At 48.9% G+C, this 27,760-nt stretch overlaps 3 protein-coding genes across 3 annotated transcripts; 1 reads left to right on the top strand and 2 right to left on the bottom strand.

Annotated features, from left to right (window-relative positions):
- Positions 1 to 1,156: 1,156 nt before the first annotated feature.
- UHO2_01573 (uncharacterized protein) lies at positions 1,157 to 2,113 on the top strand (the record flags this gene model as incomplete). Its single annotated transcript, XM_041554040.1, has 1 exon — positions 1,157 to 2,113. The coding sequence occupies one exon, from the start codon at positions 1,157 to 1,159 to the stop codon at positions 2,111 to 2,113; it is 957 nt and encodes a 318-aa protein (XP_041409974.1).
- Positions 2,114 to 14,945: 12,832 nt separating this feature from the next.
- Positions 14,946 to 18,761, bottom strand: UHO2_01574 (uncharacterized protein; the record flags this gene model as incomplete). The annotated part of the gene is made up of 1 exon (XM_041554041.1): positions 14,946 to 18,761. The coding sequence occupies one exon, from the start codon at positions 18,759 to 18,761 to the stop codon at positions 14,946 to 14,948; it is 3,816 nt and encodes a 1,271-aa protein (XP_041409975.1).
- A 5,588-nt stretch (positions 18,762 to 24,349) lies between these two features.
- UHO2_01575 (uncharacterized protein) lies at positions 24,350 to 27,170 on the bottom strand (the record flags this gene model as incomplete). Its single annotated transcript, XM_041554042.1, has 2 exons — positions 24,350 to 26,644; positions 27,138 to 27,170. The coding sequence occupies 2 exons, from the start codon at positions 27,168 to 27,170 to the stop codon at positions 24,350 to 24,352; spliced, it is 2,328 nt and encodes a 775-aa protein (XP_041409976.1).
- Positions 27,171 to 27,760: the final 590 nt, after the last annotated feature.

Here is a 27,760-nt window from a genome sequence, read left to right on the forward strand (position 1 = left end):
GGTGGATCGGTGGATTTACAGAAGAATTCAGTGAGATCAGTAGTAGACCCAGTTCTATGACAGATCTCATTGGGATCTGCACAAATGAACTCGATATCACAGATCTTACCAGAATCTGCAGTAAGTATGATAGTATAGCAGATTTTGTTGAGATCAGTGACAACAATGTTCATACAACAATTTCACATGTGAGAGGGACTATGCTCGCAAGCGAGGAGGATTGAGTGCTGCTGAGACAGGGACTGAGCTCACGAAGCATGCAGATGGTTACCACTCAGGGGCTCAGGAGATATGCAGACAAGAGAACCATTGCTGGTTGAGGGAAGAGGAGCTGTGTGGCAGGCACCGGCGAACCAATCATGAGGAGGAGGAGCAGTGTCAAGGGAGTCGACACAGCTCAGAAAAGACAGGAGTGATGAGGCATTGTGAGGAAGGAGTTTCAGTAGAGACTCCTGCACAGTACTCAGTGGCGAAGGTACTCTCTGGAGAGAGTCGGAGCAGTGTCACTGGCGACACTGTGAAGAGGTATATAACCATACCTTCTCATCACAAATGGTCGAGTGGAGGGACATCCACTCTACACTCACCATACAACTAGTCAATACTTCAGAAACATAAGTACTCATTAGTTCCCAGTCAGCATAAGTTGCAATCAATGGATTGCTCCTCATCGAAGCATGTGTGTTGTATCACCGTTTCCTGATGTCTGAAGGCAGTTCTAGCAAACCAGTGGTCCAGATATCGATAGAACCAAAGGCAGTCATCCACTGCAGTCTGGGGATCACATCAAGCGTTAGCCGACACACTGGACACTCATGTTGGCATCATCAATCCATACTCACACCAGACCATTGGTGTCAATATCAAGCTCGCTTAAGAGTCATATCGTAGTTTGATCGTGCCAAGCTACCTCTGGACAGAGTGTCCACAGCAGTTAGTCGAAATCTGTCATAATGATAATACAACTACAGATTCCAATGAGAAAGGTGACAGAGAAGGCTCTGTCGCATATTTCACTAGGAATCAAAATACCATTGATGCTGTTGCATAACTCCACAGAATTGGTGATAGTACTGATACTACTACTGATCTCAGGTTTCAGGTGCACGACTGCTGACATTAGAGTGGATCGTTCAAGCAGCACCCCACGGTCAACATGACAGATGAAAGCCTCAACGATAAGCTCGAGAGGCTACTCTCCTTAATGGAAGTGCAGCTGGAGCTTACCAGACAAGGGCAACATGAAGAGCGTCTACACTGCACTCGTCTGAGTGGAGAGGAGGCAATCAAGCCCTCCCACCCAGAAGATCAAGAGGCTAGGGAAGAGATGATGGGAGACCCTCCCACACCGTCCCCAGCATCACGTCCAAGGCAGGCAGTATCATTCATGGAAACGAGCGAACCGCCAGTCAACAACTATGACAAGTATGCCTCACCCACCAGGCCCAGATACTTCAGGCCCTGTGTGGATCTGTACAACCAGCCAAGGGCAGAATCTCATGGTTTTGACCAAGAGGAAGATGCAAGTGCCTCTGGAGACCCCAGTCTCTCATGCTCTAAGCTGGTCGCCACTCCATTCCCCAAGTTCAATCCTAGAGACATTGAGATATTCATTCTTGAGGCTGAGGCATGGTTCAAATTCAACCAGGTCTATGAGCAGGCAAGGATGATCAACCATATGGGTGCTCAATTGGAAGGGAACGCTCACGAATGGTGGACTTCCAAGCTTTGCATCGACAGAGGCCGAGAAGGAAGACTGTTCAATGATTGGCATTACTTCACTGAGCGCCTGATGGAACAGTTCAATCCTCGGAACACCAGAATGGAGGCCTACAACAAACTGTTGGCTCTCTGGCTCATGAGCGATGCACCTGGTGCTGCCACACACCACGTCGAGCAATTCAGGGACTTAGAAGGACAAGTCAATCTAGATGACAATGAACTAGTTATTGACTTGTTTAGGGGAAGTCTCACACAGAGCCTCCAGGAGAAGTTTGAGTGGAACCCACCCATGAAGAGGTGGGAATGGTATCAAGAGGTTGAAGAGATCGACTGGCAAAGGATGCTGCTACAGCAGTCCTCTGCCTGGCACCCAAGCGTCGCTCCATTGTGACCAAACCCCAGAGCTCGACCTACGCCACCGGCTCAAGGTTCATACCCTGCTCGACAACTGGCACAGACCATTCCAACTCGACCGCCAGTACAGACATTGTCAGGGAACCTTAATTGACCAACCAATCGCCTCCCCCCCCACCAGATTGTGCAGGGTCCGAAACAAGGAAGCCCTGCATTAAGCAGCAGCACTTGCCATGTGTGCAAAGGTATTGGTCATTGGGCCAGAGACTGCCCAAGCAAGAAGGCAGACTCTCTGGGCCCACAAACCACAGGCCCAAAGGTCATGATAACCACTGAAGACCTCTTCGGAGAAGGAGCCACTGACTCAGGAGATGGACAAATGGGCAGCCCTGAGATGGGCGAGTCCGAGGAATTAGATTTCAGTCCATACCAGCCACCCATGGACACTGACCATGAGGAGGCCAAAGACGATGTCGATGAGGGAAATGACAGTGGGGCGATGCACTGATGGCATGCATGGCTCTACAAACCTCCTCGTCATCGCTATGTATATATCAAGATTGTAAGGTATGTTTCTCTACCAGCAGAGGAAAAGCGGTATTGGAGCTCTCCGGGATGGTCCAAGACCACCCAGCTCGTATACTTGCTGACACCGGCGCCAGTTTGTCCATAGTTTCAGACTCTTTCATTAGCAAGCACCAAATACCCACAAAACCCTCAAAAACAAGATCGATCCATGGTGTCACTGGCCACCAACTCATCATCAATAGCGCTGCAAGCATACAGGTTGCTATCGGTGACCACAGCTTAGGTGTGGTCGATGCATCGGTAGCCGATATGGCTGACTATGACCTCATATTAGGGTTCACTGAACTTAGAAGGCTCAAACCAACCATATGATGGGATATGGGGCAACTAGAGTTCAGGCCCCAAGGACAGGAGCAACCCCCGAGGCGGCCCCCCGAGAAAGCGGTAGCTGAGGGTTTACACATGAAATTGATGAAATTGATCATAGTGGCGGAACTATCACAGAATTTGACGAAAACTGCTGTAACAAGCGAGCAAAAAAATGAGCTTGCTACAGAAGACAACTTATTACCGATTTCGCCGAAGTTGGTAGTAACGGGCCCCTATGACAAGGGAACGACATGTCCAACCATACATGGTAATGAATTCATTTCAGCGGCAAGTCTGATACAGGCAGCTCTTGAAGACAGACCCATTGGGGTCATACTCTTGGACCTCCCACCATCATCGCTCCTGGCTTTTGGTTTTGTACCCACCGGCAACGACAAGGGAATAGAAATGGAAGTCAAGATTGATAAGGAGGTATCGGTGGAAGAGATACCTGTGCCATATCAACATCTTCAGGATGTGTTTGATGAGGTGGAAGCAGATAAGCTGCCCCACCATACTGAACATGACCTCCATCTTGAGTTAATGGAGGACAGTAAGCCACCCCAGGGTCTGCTGTACCTCAAGGGACCCAAGGAGATGGCCGAGTTATGGAAGTACCTGGATGAGAACCTTGCGAAGGGGTTCATACGGCCCTCAAAGAGCCCGGCTAAATCACCAGTGCTCTTCGTACCCAAGAAGGATGGAGGTCTCAGACTGTGCATGGACTATCGCAGCTTGAATGAGATCACCCTCAAGAATCAGGCACCATTGCCCCTCATCGAGGAGCAGCTTTTCCTACTTCGGAAGGCAAAGGTCTATACAAAACTAGACTTGCGAGTGGCTTACAATCTCATTCACATAGCAAAAGGAGATGAATGGAAGACTGCATTTGGCACACAGTTGGGACTCTATGAGTACCTGGTAATGCCTTTCGGCCTGGCGAATGCACCAGCTCATTTCCAGTCCTTCATCAATCACATCTTCCGGGACATCATCAGAGTCTATGTGGTTGTATACTTAGATGACTTCCTCATCTTTAGTAGTACAGAGGAAGAACATGTACAGCATGTCACTGAAGTCCTCACATGATTATGGAGCAATCGACTGTTAGCCAAGCTGTCCAAGTGTGAGTTCCACATCACCACAGTGGAATTCCTGGGGTACATTATCAAACTGACTGGGATTGAGATGGACCAAGAGAAGGTGCGAACCGTGAAGGAATGGCCAATGCTGGAGACAATCCATGACATCCAATGGTTTCTCAGCTTCGCCAACTTCTACCAGCGATTCATAGCTCACTTCGCCTGAATCGCCAAGCCATTAACATCATTGGTGAAACCAACAGAATGATTCAAGAAGTTTGAGCTACCGGAAGAGGCTCAACAAGCTTTTCACAAGCTCATACAAGCGTTGATGATGGCCGGAGTGCTTCGGCATTTCAATTACCACCTTCCCACAAGGCTGGAGACAGATGCAAGTGACTTTGCCATCACTGGGGTGCTCAAACAAGAGCATGAAGGATGTTGGCACCTGGTAGCATTCTACTCCAGGAAGATGTCCTTGGCTGAAAAGAACTACGAAATTCATGATAAAGAACTTCTAGCAGTGGTAGCTTGTCTCACTCAATGGTGACACATGTTAGCAGGACTGCCAAGTCAGTTGGTCATCCTTACAGATCATGAAGCACTCAAATACTTCAAGTCACAGCATTGTATCATGGGACAACAAGCTCGATGGGCCATACTACTAGCAGATTTTGACTTCATATTGCAGTATCGCCCAGGAGACAAGGGAGGCGAACCTGATGCCCTCACTAGACAAATTGACAAGCAACCAATCGGTGAAGAACAGGAAACCAATCGGTGAAGAACAGGAACACAATGTGCAGCAACTGCTGCCTTCTTGGGTGTTCAAAAAGGTGGAATCTGGCATCGAAATAGGAAGTGGGTTATGACAGATTCCAGTAGAAAATGTAATAACAAGTGCAATACTACCAATTTCAGCAGAATCGGTCTTACCAACAGACTTAGAAAACGAGTCTGTATTGGCAGCTCCCATGCTCATGATGGATACCATAGCAATGAAAGGACTCAGGGACCTGACCAAGATCTTTCAGCCTTTGGATCCAGAGCTACAGGAGATACATGCCAAGAAGCCATTCAAGACCAAAGATGGCTTATGGCATAGTGGGGGAAGATTGGTTATACTGAAGGTAACAATGCCTGGACGAACCAATGACTGCCAGTCACAAAGTGCTCAGGAAGTGGATGGCCAATCCCTCTCTGTCGAACATCTACAGTTCATGGTCATGACCCAATGCCACGATGGCATCACCGCTGGTCATGTGGGACAAGGCGCCACCATCAGAGCGGCCCAGAGGCACTATTGGTGGCCCAACATGACAGCTTGGATTGCTGACTATGTTGCAAGCTGCCCTGTCTGTGCTAGGTACAAAGCCCCTCGCCATCATCTGTATGGCTTGCTCCAACTGCTCGCCACACCAGACAGACCATGGGGTTCAGTATCATTGGACTTCATTGAGGGCCTTCCAGTGTCAAAGGGGTTTGATTCCATCCTGGTCATTGTCGATAGACTGACCAAGTATGCTATCTTGGCACCAACTCATAAGACAGTCATGGTGACACAAACTGCTGTACTACTTTGGAGGTACATGGTTCGACACTTTGGTTATCTGGACCATATGGTCTCTGACTGAGGAAGACAGTTCATTTCAAAGGCATGGAAAGCGTTCACTAAGGGCATAGGTGCTAAGCACTCCCTCAGCACAGCTTATCATCCACAGACTGACAGACAAACTGAGAGGGTCAACCAGGTGGTAGAGCAGTACTTGCAAATGTATTGCAACTATGAGCAGAACGATTGGGCTGATCTGCTCAAGACAGTGGCATTTGTGTATAACAACACAGTCCACAATAGTATTGGTGTCTCACTGTTCTTCGCTTGTTATGGTTGGAACCCGAAGGCTCACCCTGACATTCCTCAGTGGCTGGGAGTCAACGACCCAGATCATTCAGAGTTCCTAGTCGATGGAAAAGAGCACTGCAAGTACCTCCAGGACCAGATTAGGGAAGCACAATGTCACACAGTGGAACAGTACAACCAGAAACACAAAGACATCAAGTTTAAGGTGGGCGATATGGTTTACATCAATCGCCAAAACTGGAAAACCAGACAACCAATGCCGAAACTTGACACTAGGTTTGCAGGACCTTACCCAGTTCAGGAAAGGGTGGGCCGATGAGCATATAGGATCACGTTGCCAGCCAGCCTCAGAGTACATGATGTGTTTCATGTGTCCTTGCTTGAACCAGCAAGAACGAGCTCCCTAGCTCAACAGTCGGAACAACCAATCATACCACTGCTACCAGAGGAGGATCTCGATTTTGAAGTTGAAGCACTCATTGGCAAACATTCACGCAACAGGACAATTGAATATAAGGTGCTCTGGAGAGGGTACCCAGAAGAGGCTGCCTCTTGGGAACCAGTGTCGAACCTCAATTGCCCTGACCTCATCCAGGAGTATGAGGCATCGGCGGGGGGATGAGACTAGCAAGCATGAGGAAAAGGAGAAATTGGTAAGAAGGGAGCTAGAACTGATTTGAGCGAAATCTGTGACAGAATAGGCGCTATTACAGACTACATGGTAAGAAGGAAATTGGAGCGGATTTGAGCAGAAAATGTGAGAGTAGAGGCACTATTACAGACTACGTGGAAATCTGTCACAGTACTAGTGGTATGGCAGATTTCAGGAAGAGGATCTGAAATACTACCCTCAGCATACAAGGAGTGGCTCAAGAGCATGGTAATCAACAGCCAGGCTCATAAGTGACACTGCAGGAGTCAGGACACAGACTCATTCAGGAACAAGAGATGTCAATATTGCAGAATGTGACATGTTGCTACATGTCGACATAGGAGGAAGGAGGAGGGGGAGGAGCAAGAGATGAACAAATCACCAGCTCCTCCTCAGTGGGGGCCACCCACTCATTGATAAAGTCCGGAGGACCACCAGACTCCATTACAGACTCATGAGGCTGGCGCTCAGAGTATAGTTGATCGTGGCACTCAACATAAGTCTGAAGTGCCCGGAGAAGTGAACTTACTAGTTCTTGGCGATGAAGATGCCAAATGACATGCATCGCAGTCACCCAGTCTTGAGTCATGACGGGGTCGATTGTTCGCTCCTGGGAACGAACTAGGCAAGGGCCGTTGCCATCATGCATGGTTAGATGGGCTCACTCAGCCTGATGCGAGCCCTGTGGCTGCATGTCCAGGGTACCATCACCAGGATATTCTATGCCTGGATGGGCAGGAATCATATGCTCACAATGACCCAAGCCAGCCAAGTAGCAATGGGTGCAAGCATGTGGAATTCAGTGGTGTTCACCAAAAGGGTTGGTGAAAGCCAAAGGGAAACAACTGAAATGAAAGAAGGAGGATTAGCACTAGCAGGTTGTGGAAGAAGTGGGGAAGGAGATACTTACAGAGTACCAAGGTTAAAGCATCGCCGGCACTGCCAACTAGGCCAGGGCATATAACCCTCAGTGAGGCGCAGCATAACCAGCCTGTGAAGGCAGCGCTCAGGCAAGGAACTGGCAGGGACGTCCCAATCCAAAGGGAAGTATCAGTCAGCAATCCAAGCCATGAGCTTGGCAACAAAGAATCCCTCAGACCATCTGGCGATTTCCCCATTTGTCGGGAGATGGCAGTCAGGAGGGGGAGGAGGAGGAGTTCGATGCCCCATCCAACAAGGAGGAGGCATCAGGGGTTGAACCCCAGGACAGAAAACCGGAGTACCAGTGCAGGAGACCTCCAAGACTGCATCAATGATATCATCGGTGGCAGGAGGAGGAGTAGGAGAGCAAGCTAACTCAGCCTCCCATGCTGCTTGGCACTCCGGAGTCGACATCTCTGGTGCAGGATGTCTCGTGTCCACCTCATACAAGTCGATCTCCGGGGAAGCTGGAGAATAGTCACTCCCCCCAAGTGCAGGAGGAGAGACCAGGAATGGGGAAGGAGGGGGGCTGGGGATGACCACGTCGTCATCCATCCCCAAGAAAAGCGGCTCCAATGGTGAACGAGGAGCTACAGGGGAGGCCAGGGGATTAGCTACATGAGTTGGCACTGGCGAGGCAGGAGGCTCAGTTGGGGGAGTCAAGTCCTCACGAGGATGCAGCCAAGCAATGATCTGATGACGGCAGGGAAGAGGAGGGGGTGCACTTGTGGCTGCTGCCTGTGAACGAGTATGGTAAGGAGAAGTCATATTGGGAAAGGGGTGACTCGATGATGGCAACAGACAGCACAAGAGAGATGGTATGGCATAGACAAGAAGCAAGGCTGGCCTCAACGGAGCTCGGCCCTTAAGAGGGGGGTAATGTCATGGGCTTGGTGGCACAGGAAGCGGGAAGACCCAACAGTTCATATGAAGGTAGTGCAGGAATCGAAGGATTGGGTGGATCAGTGGATTTACAGAAGAATTCAGCGAGATCAGTAGTAGACCCAGTTCTATGACAGATCTCATTGGGATCTGCACAAATGAACTCGATATCACAGATCTTACCAGAATCTGCAGTAAGTATGATAGTATAGCAGATTTCATTGAGATCAGTGACAACAATGTTCGTACAATGATTTCACATGTGAGAGGGACTACGCTCGCAAGCAAGGAGGATTGAGCGCTGCTGAGACAGGGACTGAGCTCATGAAGCATGCAGATGGTTACCACTCAGGGGCTCAGGAGATATGCAGACAAGAGAACCATTGCTGGTTGAGGGAAGAGGAGCTGTGTGGCAGGCACCGGCGAACCAATCATGAGGAGGAGGAGCAGTGTCAAGGGAGTCGACACAGCTCAGAAAAGACAGGAGTGATGAGGCATTGTGAGGAAGGAGTTTCAGTAGAGACTCCTGCACAGTACTCAGTGGCGAAGGTACTCTCTGGAGAGAGTCGGAGCAGTGTCACTGGCGACACTGTGAAGAGGTATATAACCATACCTTCTCATCACAAATGGTCGAGTGGAGGGACATCCACTCTACACTCACCATACAACTAGTCAATACTTCAGAAACATAAGTACTCATTAGTTCCCAGTCAGCATAAGTTGCAATCAATGGATTGCTCCTCATCGAAGCATGTGTGTTGTATCACCGTTTCCTGATGTCTGAAGGCAGTTCTAGCAAACCAGTGGTCCAGATATCGATAGAACCAAAGGCAGTCATCCACTGCAGTCTGGGGATCACATCAAGCGTTAGCCGACACACTGGACACTCATGTCGGCATCATCAATCCATACTCACACCAGACCATTGGTGTCAATATCAAGCTTGCTTAAGAGTTGTATCGTAGTTTGATTGTGCCAAGCTACCTCTGGATAGAGTGTCCACAGTGGTTAGTCGAAATCTGTCATAACGATAATACAACTACAGATTCCAACGAGAAAGGTGACAGAGAAGGCTCTGTCACATATTTCACTAGGAATCGAAATACCATTGACGCTGTCGCATAACTCGACAGAATTGGTGATAGTACTGATACTACTACTGATCTCAGGTTTCAGGCGCGCAACCGCTGACAGGTACCACTCCCATCTCTTCCCAGGTGGGTTCCTCTCGAACTTCTCCTGTATGCTGCAAGTGAGACTACCTCTGAAGAGATCAATCACTAGCTCGTTGTCATCTAGGTTGACCTGTCCCTCCAAGTCTCTGAACCACTCTACATGACATGTGGCAGCACCAGGAGCATCACTTGTGAGTCTGAGAGCCAACAGCTTGTTGTATGCCTCCATCCTAGCATTGCATGGGTTGAACTGCTCTGACAGTCGCTCTGTGAAGTAGTGCCAATCATTGAACAACCTTCCTTCTCTAGCTCTATCAATATGGAGCTTTGAAGTCCACCACTCTCATGCAGTCCCTTCCAGTTGAGCACCCATGTGGTTGATCATCCTAGACTGCTCATACACCTGGTTGAACTTAAACCATGCTTTGGCTTCTAGAATGAAGATCTCCACATCTCAGGGATTGAACTTTGGAAAGGGGGTGGCAATGGGCTTTGACCAGTTAAGCTCTGCCATGATGCTAGAGTCCTCCTCCTGATCAAGAGCATAGTGTTCTGTCCTGCTCTTGTGGTATGGATCCACCCTGGACTTGACATATCTTGGCCCAGTGGGTGAAGTGTACTTCTCATAGTTGACATCATCCTGCTCATCCAGGTTGACGAATGAGACTGATCATCTTGGTCATGGAGCTGGAGTAGGAGTATGTGGGTCTCCTATCATAGACTCATCTCCTCCTCCTGCTTGGTCTTCTGAGTGAGAGAGGTCAATCGTCTCCTCCCTGCTCAGATGAGCTTGTTGTAATTGTTCCTCTCATTGACCCTGCCTGGTAAGCTCTAGCTGGGCTTCCAATAGAGTGAGTAGTCTATCAAGCTTATTGTTGAGGTCTGGGTCCATCATGGTGATTGTGAGGAGCTGTTTGAACCATCCACTCTAATGTCAGGGGTCTCGCGCCTGAAACCTAGGCCAGTCTGTTGAGATACTTGGTGACTATCAAGTTGTGTGACAGCTATTGTCTCAGTATCAGTCTCGATGAGCTAGTCATTTGGTGACTATCAAGTTGTGCGATGACAGCAGGTGGCATTTGTTGTATATACTATCATAGGTTTCGGCTGACCTCTGTGGACACTCCATTCAGGGGTAGCTCAGCACGATCAATATCAATGCTTCGGTTATGATGACACCAAGGTCTGGTGTGAGTGTTGCTGATGATGAGGTTGATGGTGTTGGTGATAAGGTTGGTGGTGTCAACATGAGTGTCCAGTGTGTTGACTTGATGCTTGAAGTGATCCCCAGACCACAGTGGACTACTGCCTTTGGTTCTATCTATATCTGGACTGCTGGTTTGCTATGAACCGCCTTCGGACATCAGGTAGTGGTGATACAACACATGCACTACAATGAGGAGCAACCTTGATAGATTGCTGCTATGCTGACTGAAACTAATATATACTTATGCTGAAGTGATAACTAGTTATGATGTGTGTAGAGTGGATGAGGATCCACTCAACCTTTGATGATGAGAAAGCATGGTTATATACCTCTTCAAAGTGTTGCCAGCAACGCCCCTCCTGCTCTCTCTCTCCAGAGAGTACCTTCTTTATCGAGTACTGTTCAGGGGGCCTCTCCTGCTTGCTTGGCACCCCTGTGCCTCTTGAGCTGTGTCAACTCCTTTGACACTGCTCCTCCTCCTTGCTATCCTGCTTGTTTGGCACCCTTGTGCCTCCTGAGTGGTGTCGACTCCTTCGACACTGCTCCTCCTCCTCAGGACCTGCTTGCCAGTTCCCTATACACTGCTCCTTCTCCTTTGACTGGTGACAGTTCCATTGACTCTTGTCTCTTGAGCCCCTGAGTGGTAACCATCTGCATGCTCCTTGAGCTTGGTCCTCTTCATGGCTGTGCCTGGCCCTCCTCACATATGGGCTCAGTCCTCCTTTGCATGTGAGTCCATAGGAGTCCATGGTCTCCATGGAGACTGCACTATGACCATGCTCTCTACTGATCTCGACTAGATCTTTGATACCTGTGCTCCTTCCATATGAACCCGTGACCCTCCTGCTTCTTGAGCATCCAGGCCCATGACAGACCTCCCAATCTTGCTCCACTGCTAGTGACAACAGGGCTCTTATTGCACTAAGTGGTGCTACTGGTGCAAAGGTTTCTTCGAAGTCGATGCCCTCTCATTGTGTGAAACCTCATGCAATGAGTCTTGCCTTGTGTCAGACAGGTATGCCATTGGCATCCAGTTTGAGGTGGGGGACAATTTTGGAGTCAACGAGTTTGGTGTCTGGCAGTATGTCTACAATTTCCCAGGTCCCCATAGCCTTGAGCCCATCCAACTCCTTGTGTATGGCTTCTTGCCATTGCTGTGCAATGTCACTGGCAAGTGCTTCCTTCAACATCAGTGCGAGATTCAAGATGGCAGTATTTGCTTCTCCAATCATGTCTTCAACAGCGATCTCCAATTGGTTGTCTTTGGTGGCATCAATGGGTTGTACAGTGGGTGTGCTTGGGAATGAGTCTTGTGTGTCAAGCTCTTCTGTTTCTAGTTCAGGTTCAAGATTGTCTGCCTCTGGTCTGGCACCTTCTGCTTCGAGACTCTCAAACCTGATCTGCAGCAGGCTCTGTACTTTGGGCCAATCATGCCAGCCCTTTGCTTCATGGAATGTAGCTGAATTACTCCACTGGATGGACAGCATGTGGTCTGGGGTATAGAACTTCCAACCCTTGTGTTCATTGTTATAGCCAACCATAATTCCTGGTATGGCTCTCACACCATACTTGCCTGCATGGTACTTCTTGGGGAGGTGGACCCACACAAGGCAGCCAAAGACACATAGTTGCTTGGCTAAACCATGTGCCAATGTGTGGTGAAAATCTTCATATGGAATCCTGTTTGCATTCACTGAGGGTGTCAGGTTAAGTAAATGTCCAGCAGCCATAATGGCATAGGGCCATAGTCCTCTTGGCACTGATCTTTGGATAAGCATTGCACACATCTTTTCTTGAAGTGATCTGATGGTGCACTCTGCTCTCCTGTTCTGTATGCTGACATGCGGGGTGGTTTTCTGCCACTTGAATCCTGCCACCCACTTCCATTCCCCTGCTGTGAAGCTTGACCATTCTGTTCCATTATCACTGCAAATGCACTTTAGTGTGCAATCCATGGTTATCTCTGCTGTTTTGATCCATGCTTTCAGAGTGGGGAATGCTTCTGCTTTGCTGAGGACCAGTTTCACATACACATAGGATGAAGTGTCATCTACAACTACCAGTGCATGGTGATAATTGGGATGGCCTTGTAAGTCTGTCATTAAGTCAATTTGCACCAACTCTAGGGGTGCCTGTGCTCATTCTGTTTTGCTGCTCATCATTCTTGCACATGTTTGTTTTGCCTGACTGCAACAGTTGCAGTCCCTTGCATCATGCTCAAGCTGTGTCTCCTTTCCTAAATAGTGAGCTTGGATTTGCTTGGTCTTATTTCTGCCAGGGTGGCCGAATTGTTTGTGCCATAGTTTGCTCATCATGTGGCTTGCAGGCCTTGCTGGTGTTGTGCTAATATCAATGCCCTCGAGAGGGTCATTGAGCTGTGCTGCTAGGGAGTCACTGTAAACTTCCCATCTTTTCTTATGCTGGTTGGTCTTGTTCTTGACCATGCTTCCATTGTGCTGGAGAATGATGGCTCCAGATTCTTCAAATATCACTTGTGCACCATTTTTGGTCAATGCTGGAACAGACAATAGATTTTTGCTAAGACTGGGAACATAAAGTACATCTGTGAGGGGTATTTTAATGTTTCCGACTTGCAAGGTTGCATCACCTATTGCCTGGACTTGTAGTCATTCTTGTCCAGCAGTATCTACAAATCCTTGCTTTGCTGTCAGGGCAATAAGCTTGCTTTCATCATGTACCATGTGATGCATAGCTCCAGAATCAAGGACCCATGTGCTGTTTTGTTTATGATCATTGGTGTTGCTGACAAAAAGAGTGCACCTGAGTTCCTACTCCTGTTGTGCTGAGGCTTGCTCTTGGCTGTTAGTGCAATTGATTGCAATGTGGCCCAGTTGTCTGCATTTGTAGCACTTAGCTGGCTCATTGGGGTTTGCAGGGTCATGTCTACCTCTGTTGTAGCCTTCTTGGTTGAGGATTTGTCCAAGTCTGCTGGCTTGACTAGTTGCATCCTTGTTGCTGGTAAATCTGGCCACAGCTCAGATGTGGCCCAAAAGTTTGGCTTCCTGATGCTTCTTAGTGAGTGCATGGTAGGCATATTCATAGCTACAACCAGGTTGAGTGGCCTTGAGGGAGTCTACTGTTTGGGTGTAGAGCCAGTCATCCTTGACACAGCAGTACAGGGTGGACTTCTTGAGCTTCTCATCCATGCAGCTGCCAAGCCTTGCAGCATCATTCCAAATTCAGTCAAGTTCCTTGCCAAGGTTGACAACATTTCAGTGGACCAACTTGATCTCATGTACTCAGTTGTGAATAGCAGAGAGTTTGACCTCATTGTTGATTGTGAGTGTAGCCTTGAGCTTCTTGTAGAGTGTGGAGCTGACTTGTTCCTCTTTGTCTTGTTCCCTCACTGTGTAGGTATCAATGCTGCTCATGGGTCCATGGTCACAGGAGGAGAGGATAAGGCCTAATAAGTGGCTATTTAGCTCTTTGTCATAGTTGGTGTGGTCACTAGGAATCTCTCCAGTAAGAATGTGCTTGGCATTCTTGATTGGCTGGATGCAGTCCATAAACATGGGCTCCCAGATGGCCCAGTTGTTCTTGTTGAGCTTGACAATTTGTGATACAATGCTAAGCACTGACTTGGGGATCTTCTCTGCTTGGCTGGCATTTGGTTGAAGATTCATCATGGAGAAGGCACACTCTAGGATTTGGTCTTCATTCCAATTGGTGTGAGCTTCCCTGATTATCTGCACGGTATGCTCTAGCAGAGCTATGCTATCTACCCTGGGTGGCATGCTGACTGTCTGCAGTTGCTGGCTGCAAGGTGCTGAGAGCTGCTGAGCTTCAGACTCTTAATCAGTTGAGAATTTTGGGTTTTTGCTGCTATTATTTTCATTAGATCTATGGACTGCTACATGCATAGTCATATATATATATACTTAGTGATCACCTTCAACATGTGCCAATTTATGATGAGTTACTCTTAATATCACCCCTGCATTGTCGCTTTCTGTGTGTTATGATGACAATGCTTATGTATCCCACATGTGTTGCCACCTGTATGCAGCTTTGCTCCATCAGTGGCTCGCTTATCCTCCATGGACCCCGTGATGCTCCACAGACCCCATGAACCCCATTGGGATGCCGACGCATTTTCAACCGTTGTTACGTCTCCCTCAACTAATGCTAACACGTGCTATGCTATTAAAACCTTTTACAATGACGAACTCCTTCAACGAACCCTAATCTGTCCCCTCCATTTCGGCAGCTTTTGCTTAGCCTCATGGATCCAATCCGCATCATCCTGGCCCTGAGGCCCTAGCGCTGATTCAACCAACTTCCTCGCTGCATGTTGGAAAGCATCTTTACTCTCTACTCCCTCAACCGCCTTCTCTATCGCTGCACCCAAATCCGTACTTCTCGAAACTTTCAGCAACGACAACAACGCAAACAATGAGGTCCAGAACAAAGTCGAATCCAACGGTTCCGCCAATAACAACCTCAATACTGCTGCCAAGATTCCATGCAATGCTCCGACCAACTGTGGTGACGGCTGGCTGAAGTGCACTGAGACGACCTTGCAGAAGGCAACGATAGATTCGAGACCCAATTGTGCCGTTTCGTTCTCGTCCATCTTTATGCATAGGGAGAGGGCTTGGACTGCTTTATCCAGCAATGTGCCGTGAGAAGTGTTGCCAGTTTTAGATGCGACGAGAATCATTCGCCCAGAAAACAGACCAAAGATCGACGACGTGAGCTTTCCCAATCCCTGCCTCAACCTCGGAACGCTTAGCGGATCAGGAGTGAGCAGAAGACCAAGTACATGTTCAAATCCAACCAAACAAACATCGCTAGTCTTACTCGGCTGCAACTCCAACGACTGATCCGACCCTCCATCGTCCACTCCTGCCCTCGCAGAGCCTGAAAGCTCAGCAAGTAATTCAAGCAACAGACACAACCCTTCATACGGCACATCATCATCTAACGGTGACCCAGCCTCCGAAGCAAGCAACAAGTGCGTCTTCTTCTTTCCCGCCCTATTCTCTCCCTGCAAAGCCTGCATCAATTCCCACACTGCCTGATTAAGACCTATAACGATAAATGGCTCAGCACCAAAATCCAACTCCAACGAAACACTGAGTGTGTGAAGCAACCTCAAGATCGATAACGCGATTTCTGGTCGAGAGTCGTACACTCGACACAACTGCGAAAAAGCGGTGAAGAATTTGGAGATGAATCCGTACACAATCTCTGCCGAGTTGGGCTGGATCGAGGAAGCGAGACCTTCAAGCATGTCTAGCGAGGTTTGGACGGCAGAGATGACGTCCGAGCGCTGACAGTTGGCTGCAAAGTCAGAACGAGAGAGGAGAGTGCCGAAACGTGATTCGATGGATGCGGTGATTTGCTTGAAATAGAATTCGGCGGATCGCTCGGTGGGTGCGTCGGTATGCGTTGCGCCAGAATAAATGCAGCTGACTACGGAGGCGATCAGTGCACCGTGCGTGTTGGCGGGAAGGTGATCGAGGCCGGAGACGATTCCTGAGACTAGCTGCTCCATCTCGGGAAGCTGCAGAAGGCAGATCATGATGCCGCTGGATCGAGTGAAAGCGGAGAGAACCTGAGCAAGCTGCAGTAGCACATATGAGTCGGACATCCACAGCTGCAGATTCTCGGAGAGTCGCTGAAGCAAGAAAGTCAGGACTTGTCGTCCTGCCTGATCTCCAAAGGCGCGCTGGATAGCAGCATTGGTTGCAAAGCCAGATCGTTGGTCGATCAGGAGATACGATGATGTCCAACGCCCAGTGAACCAGAGCAGTGTCTCAGTCACTTGCGGACTGGAAGCCGCTACAGACGCAGCGCCATTCGCGGAAAGGTGCTGAAGAAGTTGCATGCCAAGCTGCATAATGAGAGCCACGGCAGGATCATCTGGTTCTGCGCTCGCTGCGATCTCGCTGGGAACTTCGGGTGTTTCGCCACGTGCATCATCCGCTAGCACATGACCAGCGATGAGCATGAGCCAGTGAATCTGCTCCCAAATCTGGCCCATCTCTACGTCGGTGAAGTTGGCCCGTCGCTGAGATTTAGCGATGAGCTTGTCGCATAGAGGCTGGGCGAGTTGATGCAACGCTCGCAGGTTGTCTGCTGCAGAAGTCCTCGCAAGATTGGCGATTGTGATGAGCTGGTCCGAATAGACGTCTCGATCCTTGGCGTCGACTTCTTCGACTTCAGACATGTCTTCTTCTCCACTGACAATCGAGGCTGCTTCCAAACGACCGGTGAGGTAAGGAGCAAAGACTTGGTCACGAATGCTGCCATAAACGGTCCTTGCAAAGGCCTGCACGTTGGTATCCTGAGCGTGAGCAGCGTCCTGTTGACGCAACGACGAGGTGAGGGATTGCCAAGAAGCAAGCAGAGCATCGACAGCATCTTCGGTGAGAACAGCAAGATCATCCTCTTCGTCCGTGTCCTTCGGTCGATGGAAATCAAGAATAAAGATAGCCTTTCCGAGCGATGACAAGGCGGAGACGAACGCAAAGCTACTCTGAGCACGGGCATCGCCAGACTGGAGAGAAGCAGTTAAAATCTGTAAAGGCACTACAGTGACGACGATTTGAAACGCCTGAGCCAAGAAGAGCATCGAGTTGCCACGAGCTGACAGCAACTGTGAAGGTGACGCACACTCTTCCTCAACCAGGGTTTGGAGTGTAGCGCAGAGGTGCTTGGTGCGAGAGATGAGCACAGGAACATGCTGCGGTTTATGCGATTGAGGCGTGAAGCTGCAGGTGGAGAGAATGCACTGTCGGAGGCGATGAACCGAGTAGGATAGATCGCGACTGGCCATCGCTGAAGCCTGCATACGGAGACCGAAGCGATAAGCGGTGGCGAGAAGGGATATAACATCGTCTGAAAGCAAGACGGGAACGAATGCGTGGGGAACATGCTTGGGTCGGAGGGACTTGTTGCCGTGAAAAGTTGTCCATGTAGCGTTTGGCTCGTCTTCTTGGTCGACTCGGGAGACTAAAACAGCGTCAACATCTTGGTTCTGAGAGCGCGCCTGCTGTTGCCATGCTGCGGATGTGAAAGGGTCGAAGCGGGTGAAGGTCCAACCGAGGAGCTTCTCTGTGGCATAGGCAGCCTGGAAGAAGAGCGTATGACGCCAAGAGCTGTCGATGTTGGAAGTGCTTTCCTCGGAAATGGTGTTGTATAGAAGCTGGAAGACGGCAGTCATGAGACCAGCCAGGACGTGGTTCTGGATGAGCGACTTGCACTGTCGATGCTGGAGCAAGTTGAGACCCACGGCAGATCCGGGCACAGCGGATTTGGAAGCGGATTGCAAAGGCTGAGCGCGGCTGCGTTCGGAGGATGCTGAGCTGTCAAAGTCGTCATTGGCGCTGGTGAGAATGAACTCGTCAACGACGGCACGAACGAGTCCGAGACCAGTTAGGATGCGTGCTAGCGCTACTGCCGACTCTGTCGGATCAACTGGCCACGGTGAGGGCAGTGCCAAAAGACTGGAAAGCTGCGTATTGAGCAGACCAACGTGCGATTCGATTGCAGTGTCAAGTGCGGAGCTGGTTCCTGTCAACTGTCCCACATGCTGCGCAAGTTCGAGACCGAGCAGACGCTTCTCCACTGCGATGGCAGTCTGGAAAGCACGTCCAGCAAGGTACTGCGGCCATGAAGCCGAGTTGTGCGATGAAGAGGGACCAGCCAACCGAGAGGATTGTTCGCTGCGAGAGACGCAGAACTGCAGAAGGAAGTCACGCAACAAGCTGAGAGATGCGATGGCTTGACTGGGCTGTTGTGCCGTCAATGATGGAAGCACGTAGAGGAGAACATCGAGCGACTGGAAAAGGACCAGAGGATCGTGCGAATGTTCGAGAGCAAAGCAAGCATAGTCGAGTGCACCGTCGGATTGGCAGAGAGCGATGAAAGTGGCTTCTCCTTTGGCTCTAATTTGCGGATCAGGGTTGGTGAATGCAGAAGAAGCTTGTTGGATCGAAACAAGCGCTTCTTGCAAGTGCGGATTCGGAACGACCAGTGGCATGGTGGCCCGCGCTGACCACCAACCTGAGCGTGGGAAAGAGTGAGAGATGAGCTTTTGGATGATCCGATCCACAACAAAGTGATCAAAGGTCAGCAAGTTGGATGATGGTGACAAGGTGACTGACAGCGGAAAGAGGAAGAACAGTGCCTTGTCACTTGTCCAACTTGCTGTCTCCTTCTTACGCACTTTCCGCTTGCTTGTGCCGCTGTCAAATGGGACTGAAGTGTAATTTTTGAAGAAGCGGAAGATGAACAGGAGCTGCTTCATCACCGAACGTCACTCTTAGTTGAGAATTGCAAGTACAACGCAACTGAACGGAGCTACTAGCAAGCTCTCATCTACAGGCATATAACTTCTTGAATGCATGTGTATATTTGTATCAATGGGATGCTACATACATAGTCATATATATACTTAGTAATTGCCTTCAACATGTGCCAATGCATGATGAGTCACTCCTCATGCTACTCCTGAGTTGTTGTCTCCTGTGCATTATCATGACAACTCCTATGCATCCCACATGCATCACCACCTATATGCAGCTTTGCTTCATTGTTGACTCGCTTATGTTCTGTGGACCCCATGATGCTCCACAGACCCCATAAATCCCCTTGGGATGCTGATGCATCTTCAACTCCCCCCTTTGATGGCATCATCAACCCTAATAACTGAGCTAGCTGTGATGTTGCCAAACCCTTCAATGGCTTCATTAAGATATCTGCCACATTGTTTGCTGTTCCAACAAATTTGATCCCTATCTCTCCATTTTGAACATGATCCCTAATGAAATGATATCTGGTGTCTATGTGCTTCAACTTCCAGTGCTTTGCAGGATCCTTACTCACCTGTATACATCCCTGGCTGTCTGTGTGTAAAACTGGGTGGGTAGCATTGATCTCCAAATCCCTGAGAAGGTATGAGAAGAAAAGTGCTTCTCTCACTGCTTCTGAGGCAGCAACAAATTCAGCCTCCACCACTGATAGTGCTACACATTTCTGGACATGTGATCTCCAACTGACTGGGCATCCATATATGTACATCATCACTCCCAATGTACTTCTCCATCTGTTCATTGGGTCTGAGGCCCAATTGGCATTGGTATACATAACAATTGGCTGCCTTGAGTGTTCACTTGATCTGCTTCCAAAGATCAGTCTGTATTCACTGGTTTGACTGAGGTTCTTCATCAAATGTATGGCAGCTTTCCATGCACTGTTGATTGGGCTCAACATGTACCTTGCCAGTATTCCCATGGTGAATGATATGTCGGGTTGTGCAGTGTTTGCTATCCATAATAATTGTCCCACTAGCTCCTGGTATTGTTTTACCTTTGGTGGATCACACTTATCATTTCCTGTGACATTGGGTATCCCTTGCATTGGCACCCAAGATTTCTGATCTGTCATCTGTAACCATTTACTCACCATCACCTTGATGTAAGCAGTCAAATCAAGTGACATCTCCCCTTTGGTTCTGTCTTGTTTGATACTGACACCTAAGAATTCTTTCACTGGTCCATTATCCTCTGTTCCCCACTTGGACATTATCTCCCTTTTGGTGTGATCCACCTCCTTATGACTGGATGATGCTATGAGCATGTTGTTGACATATGCTGTGATGATGGTTAGGCTGTTTCCAGTTCCTCTTGAATACAGACAAGGTGCACTTGGCATACAGTGAAAGCCTATGCTCCACAGATATGAGTCCAGCTCTATGTTCCATTCTCAGCCTGATTGCTTTAGTCCATATAATCCTTTTACTAGCTTTAAGGCCTTTCCAGATGGGATCTTCATTCCAAGCAGTGGCTTCAAGAAAACATCATGATGTAGTGTTGAATTTATATATGCTTGCTTGATATCAATACTATCTACTTCCCAGTCATGCACTGCTGCTATGGCTAAGACTCCTCGGATTGATTGAATGGGTGTGATGGGTGCAAACACTTCTGTATAATCTATACCTTCTCTTTGTGTGAAGCCTCTTGCCACCAGTCTTGCTTTGAACTTTGTCAGAATCAGGTTTGCATCTGTTTTGATTTTTAGTACCCAATGCATGTTGACAGCATGCATACCTTTGGGGAGATTGACGACTTCCCATGTGCCCATAGCTTTTAAACCATCCAGCTCTTTGCACATTGCCTCCTCCCAATGCTTCCTGTCTTCTCCTGATAATGCTTCACTGACTGTTGGATCTAGGTTTCTTCCCTTGTGATCATTTATTGCCGTGAGTCCAAAATGGGTGCTATCGGTCCATGTGTAATCCCATGTGTTAGTGTCGGTGTCAGTCCTGCATTCAATTGCCTTTGTTGCATCCTGACCCAGGTCTCCCTCATCATCCAATCCATCTATTGCCTCCATATCTATGTACTCGTTTAGTGGCTCCTCCTCTCTTTTGTCAAAGAGGTTCCTATCTGTGTACCTGAAGTCGTCTATGTCTCCTTCATCTGCCAGTGCTGGTGGTGGATGCATATTCACTGGTTGCCACTCTGTTTTGTCAGACCAACATTTTGTCTCCATGAATCCAGCTGAGTTGCTCCAAAATATGTTCAGACTGTAGTCCAGGCTGTAGAAGAGCCATCCTTTCCTTTCCAGACTATACCCCAGGAATATAGATGCTACGGCTTGTTGGTCTAGCTTTTTGTTATCTCTTTTAACCTTGGGAACGTTTACCCATGCTAAACATCCAAAAACACATAGGAGTCTCATGAGCTGCTCCAGCAACTTCCCAAACATGGCTTGGTATAGAAACTCACCATTGATGTTTGGAGTGAGGTTTATTTTGAAAGCTGCAGCCCAGATTGCATAGGGCCAGAAACTCTTTGGTAACCTCCTTTGCATAAGCAACATTTGCATCTTCTCACCCAAGCTTCTGTTCATCCTCTCCACATGTCTGTTCTGTCTGCTATTGTATCCTACCATCATCTGCCATTCAATGCCCTTATCATGTGTCCACTCAAGTGCATCATTGCTTCTCCATTCTGTGCCTTGATCAGATCATATTGCTTTTAGACTTCTTCCTGTCTGTGTTTCAAGGTATGATATGATTGCCTTGAGCTTGGGAAATGCATGGCTCTTTCATGACAAAGGCTGCACATACACATACTTGCTGTGATCATCGACCAGTACCAGTGTGCATGTGTATTCTGTCACATGCAATGAATTGACTATCAAGTCGATGTGAATGAGATCAAGTGGGAAGACAGACTTCTCTCCACTACTTTGTCCCATTCGGGCTGCCATGCTCTTGGATCAGATGCATTGCTCACATGTCATGGCAGTATCTGGGTTCAGACCTGCTGTGTCATTGCCTCCTAAGCAATTGATAATGGCCCTTGTCTTATCTTGACCTGGATGTCCCAGACATTCATGCCATAATTGTTGCTTTGATACTTTGGCCTTACTTTCAGCTTGCTTGAAATCTTCATCAACACCATCAAATAGTGATGTTGATGTGATCATTGCATTTTCTCACCATGTGTTGCCTTGGAACTCTAAGAGTCCTCACTTGCAATCCTTGACCATCTTGAGTAGTGTGCCATTTGCTAAGTGTATCTCCCTGCTGGTTGAATCTAGTATCACTCATGCTCCTTCATCTGTCAGAGAGTTGGTTGACAATAGGTTAACATTCAAATGCTGCACATACAATACATTCTGGAGTAATACGTCTCCATGATTTGTTGATATGCTTGCATCTCCTATGGCTGTTGCTTCTAGAACCTCGCTTCTGGCAGTGAATATGTGCTTTCTGCAGGTTCTAGGATTAATGAGCATGCCATAAGTGTTGACCATGTGGTAACTAGCCCCTGAGTCCAAGATCCAATGAGATGTTTCTTTGGGACCTGGGGGCTTCTGCCAACTCAGTGTGAGGGAGCACCATGCTTCCTATTTTGGTTTGGCAAGAGGGGAGTTCTCAGGGATGGTTACTGAAGCATTGCACTGGCTGATGCCATGTCTGGGGCATTTGCAGACCCAGCACCAAAGCCTTCATGGCCTAGTGGTAACCTTGGCACTGGTGTGATCTTTGTCCTTCTTGCTTCCCTCGTTCTCCTTAATCATTTCATCTTGGTCATCATTGCCAGTGACTCTGGCATTTGCCTGGCAGGGATCAACCTTTTGAACAGGGTTGTTCTCAATCACCAACTGTCGAATAGTTAGAGTGGTGGTGAGGGCACTGAAGGTGAGTGTCAGGGGTCTCGCGCCTGAAACCCAGGTCGGTCTGTCGAGATACTCGGTGACTATCAAACTGTGCGACAGCTATTGTCTCGAGATACTCGGTGACTATCAAGTTGTGCAGTGACAGCAGGTGGCGTTTGTTGTATATACTATCGTAGGTTTCGGCTGACCTCTGTGGACACTCCGTTCAGGGGTAGCTCGGCACGATCAATATCAATGTTATGATGACACCAAGGTCTGGTGTGGGTGTTGATGATGATGAGGTTGATGGTGTTGGTGATGAGATTGGTGATGTCGATGATAATGAGGTTGATGGTGTTGATGGTAAGGTTGGTGGCGTCGATGATAATGAGGTTGATGGTGTTGGTGATAAGGTTGGTGGCATCAACACGAGTGTCCAGTGTGTTGACTTGATGCTTGAAGTGATCCCCGGACCGCAGTGGACTACTGCCTTCGGTTCTATCTATATCCGGACTGCTAACCTGCTATGGGCGCCTTCGGACGTCAGGTAGTGGTGATACAACACACACACTACGATGAGGAGCAACCTTGATAGATTGCTGCTATGCTGACTGAAACTAATGTATACTTATGCTGAAGTGATAACTAGTTATGGTGAGTAGAGTGGATGGGGATCCACTCGACCTATGATGATGAGAAAGCATGGTTATATACCTCTTCACAGCATCGCCAGCGATGCTGCTCCTGCTCTCTCTCCAGAGAGTACCTTCTTCATCGAGTACTGCTCAGGGGCCTCTCCTGCTTGGCACCCCTGTTCCTCTTGAGTGGTGTCGACTCCTTCGACACTGCTCCTCCTCCTCATGACCTGTGTCGACTCCTTCGACACTGCTCCTCCTCCTCATGACCTGTGTCGACTCCTTCGACACTGCTCCTCCTCCTCATGACCTGTGTCGACTCCTTCGACACTGCTCCTCCTCCTCTTGACCTGTGTCGACTTCCTGTCTCTCGAGCCCCTGAGTGGTAACCATCTGCATGCTCCTTGAGCTTGGTCCTCTTCGTGGCTGTGCCTGCTCCTTGAGCTTGGTCCTCCTCGTGGCTGTGCCTGCTCCTTGAGCTTGGTCCTCCTTGTGGCTGTGCCTGGTCCTCCTCGCATGTGGCTCGGTTCTCCTTTGCATGTGAATCCATAGGAGTCCATGGTCTCCATGGAGACTGCACTACGACCATGCTCTCTACTGGTATCGACTAGGTCTTCGATACCTGTGCTCCTTCCATATGAACCAGTGACCCTCCTGCTTCTTGAGCATCCAGGCCCATGACACTACCCCCCTCTTAAGAGCCGAGCTCCGTCGAGGCATGCTCTGGTCTGGTTCATGCTGACTCCTCCTCTTCCTCGACACATTGCCCCCGTCATCCTTCCTCCTTCTCCCAACGTCATCCTCCTTCCTCTTCCTCTCTCTACTCCTCCTGTTCTCTCCTCCTCTCTTCACTCTGTCTACTCACTCGTCCCCCCTCCGACACCTCATACTCCTGGATGAGGTCGGGACAGTTGAGGTTCTCTACTGGTTCCCATGAAGCAGCTTCCTCTGAGTACCCTCTCCACAACACCTTGTACTCCGTAGTCCCATTGTGTGAATGCTTGTCGATGAGTGCTTCGACTTCGAAGTCGAGGTCCTCATCTGGAAGTGATGGTATGGTGGGCTGTTCAGCACGTTGAGGAAGAGAACTTGTTCTTGCTGGCTCGAGCATGGAGACATGGAACACATCATGCACCCTAAGGTTTGCTGGCAATGTGATTCGATAAGCTCGGCGTCCTACCCGTTCCTGAACTGGGTAGGGTCCTGCGAACCGGGTGTCTAACTTGGGTGTGGGTCTCCTTGTCTTCCAGTTTCGTCGGTTGATATAGACCATATCACCCACCTTAAACTCGATGTCCTTGTGCTTCCTGTTATACTGGTTTACTGATCTGCGTTGTGCCTCTCTGATCTGCTCCTGGAGGTACTTGCAACGCTCCTTTCCATCCATGAGGTACTCGAAGCGACCTGGATCATTGACTCCTAGTCGTTGAGGGATGTCAGGATGAGCTTTGGGGTTCCATCCATAGCATGCAAAGAATGGTGAGACACCAATGCTGTTGTGGACCGTGTTGTTGTATACAAAGGCCGCAGTGTCCAGCAGGTTGGCCCAGTCATTCTGCTCATAGTTGCAGTACATCCTGAGATATTGTTCTATGACCTGATTGACTCTCTCTGTCTGACCATCAGTTTGAGGATGGTAAGCCGTGCTAAGTGAGTGCTTCACACCCATTTGCTCTGCAAATGCCTTCCATGCTCCGGATATGAACTGCCTGCCTCGGTCCGAGACCATGTGATCTGGATATCCGAAGAGTCTAACCATGTGTCCATACAGCAATACTGCAGTCTGTTTGGCTGTGACCGTCTTATGGGTTGGAGCTAGTATGGCAAACTTGGTTAACCTGTCGACAATGACTAGGATAGAGTCATAGGTCTTGGAGTCATACTTCTTTGATGGTGGTAGTCCTTCAATGAAGTCGAGGGATATGGAGCCCCAGGGCCTGTCTGGGGTTGCTAGTGGCTGTAGCAAACCATATGGACGATGACGAGGAGCTTTGTACCTAGCACATACAGGACAACTTGCTACATAGTCTGCAATCCAAGCTGTCATGTTTGGCCACCAGTAATGTCGTTGAGCTGCCTTGATGGTAGCATCTCTTCCTACGTGTCCAGCAGTGATACCATCATGGCATTGGGTCATCACCATGAATCGCAGATGCTCTACAGAGAGAGACTGTCCATCTACCTCTTTGGCACTCCTTGAGTGTCGGTTGTTGGTCCTCCCTGGCATGATCACCTTGGGGATAACCAACCTTCCTCCACTGTACCATAGGTCATCCCTGACCTCGAAGGGCTTCTTCCTATGTATCTCCTGTAGCTCTTGGTCTAAGGGCTGGAAGATCTTGACCAGGTCTTTGAGACCTTTTGATGCTATGGACTCCATCGAGATCATGGGGGCCACTAGGAGCGAGTCATGGTCTGCTGTCTCCTTGAACACTCGAGGAGGCAGTAGTTGCCTCACATTGTGATCCTGCTCTTCACCGGCTGGTTGCATGTCTGTCCTTCTGGTGAGAGCATCGGGTTCACCACCTTTGTCTCCTGGTCGATACTGCAATATGAAGTCGAAGTCTGCTAGTAGTATGGCCCATCGAGCCTGTCGACCTGTGATGTGTCTCTGTGACTTGAAGTACTTGAGGGCTTCATGGTCAGTGAGGATGACCAGTTGGTTCGGTAGTCCAGCTAGCATGTGTCGCCACTGAGTGAGGCAGGCGACCACAGCTAGGAGCTCCTTATCATGGATCTCATAGTTCTTCTCGGCAGAAGACATCTTCCTAGAGTAGAAGGCCACTGGATGCCATCGTCCTTCATGCTCCTGCTTGAGCACTCCTGCTATAGCAAAGTCACTTGCATCAGTCTCCAACCTTGTTGGAAGGTGGTAGTCGAAGTGCTGAAGCACTCCTGCTGATGTGAAGGCCTGGATGAGCTTGTGGAAGGCCTGTTGGGCCTCCTCTGGTAGCTCGAACTTCTTGAACCGTTCTATAGGCTTTACCAGTGCTGTCAAGGGCTTGGCTATGCGAGCAAAGTGGGCTATGAACCTTCGATAGAAGTTGGCAAAACCCAGGAACCTCTGGATGTCATGGATTGACTCTGGCATTGGCCACTCCTTGACAGTGCGCACCTTTTATGAGCCCAGGATCGGCTCGAGGGAAGATGGTACTATGGATCACACTGAGATTGGTGATATAAGAGGGGGTATGGCAGATTCTGCCAGAATTGGTAATAGGAGAGATCCTATCACAGATTCCACAGAGATCAGTGATAGGAATGGGCATACCATGAGCTTCCGTGGGGGGAGTGGGACCAAGCACTGCCAAGAGGGGGACCGAGCTCAGGAGCATGCAGCTGGTTACCACTCAGGGGCACACAAGATAGGGGACCGTCGCCGGTCGAAGGAAGGAGAGCTGTGTAAGAGAAACCGGCAAGGAGGACAGAAGGAGGAGGAGCAGTGTCGATGGAGTCGGCACAGCTCAGGAAAGACAGATGGGACAATGCAATGAGGAGGAGGGGTCTCATTGAAGACTCCTGTGAAGTACTCGATGCAGAAGGTACTCTCTGGAGAGAGAGCAGGAGCAGTGGTGCTGGTGCCACTGTGAAGAGGTATAAAGCCATACCTTCTCATCGCTAGTGGTTGAGTGGATCCTCATCCACTCTACTCACCATACAACTAGTCAATACTTTAGAAACATAAGTACTCATTAGTTTTCAGTCAGCATAAGTTGCAATCAATAGATTGCTCCTCATCGAAGCATGTGTGTTGTATCACTGTTTCCTGATGTCTGAAGGCGGTTCTTAGTAAACCAGCAGTCTGGATATTCATAGAACCAAAGGCAGTTGTCCACTGTGGTCTGGGGATCACCTCAAGCATAGTCGATGCACTGGACACCTGTGTTGATGCCACCAATCCATATTCACACCAGACCTTTGGTGTCATCAGCAAGTTCACATAGTTATTGATTGTGCCAAGCTACCTCTGAATGGAGTGTCCAACAGTGGTCAGTCGAAATCTGCAATAGCATCATCACAACTACAGATTCGAGCAAGAAAAGTAATAGAGATGGCTCTACTGCATATCTTGCGAAGAATTGCAATACCACAAGTGCTGTCACATAACTTGACAGAATCAGTAATAGTATTGATACAACTACTGATCTCAGGTTTCAGGCACACAACCTCTGACATTAGAGTGGATCATTCAAGCGGCACCCCATGATCAACATGACAGACGAAAGCCTCA

Source organism: Ustilago hordei (genome assembly GCF_900519145.1).
Source record: "Ustilago hordei strain Uho2 genome assembly, contig: UHO2_contig_02, whole genome shotgun sequence".
NCBI classification, from domain to species: domain Eukaryota; kingdom Fungi; phylum Basidiomycota; class Ustilaginomycetes; order Ustilaginales; family Ustilaginaceae; genus Ustilago; species Ustilago hordei.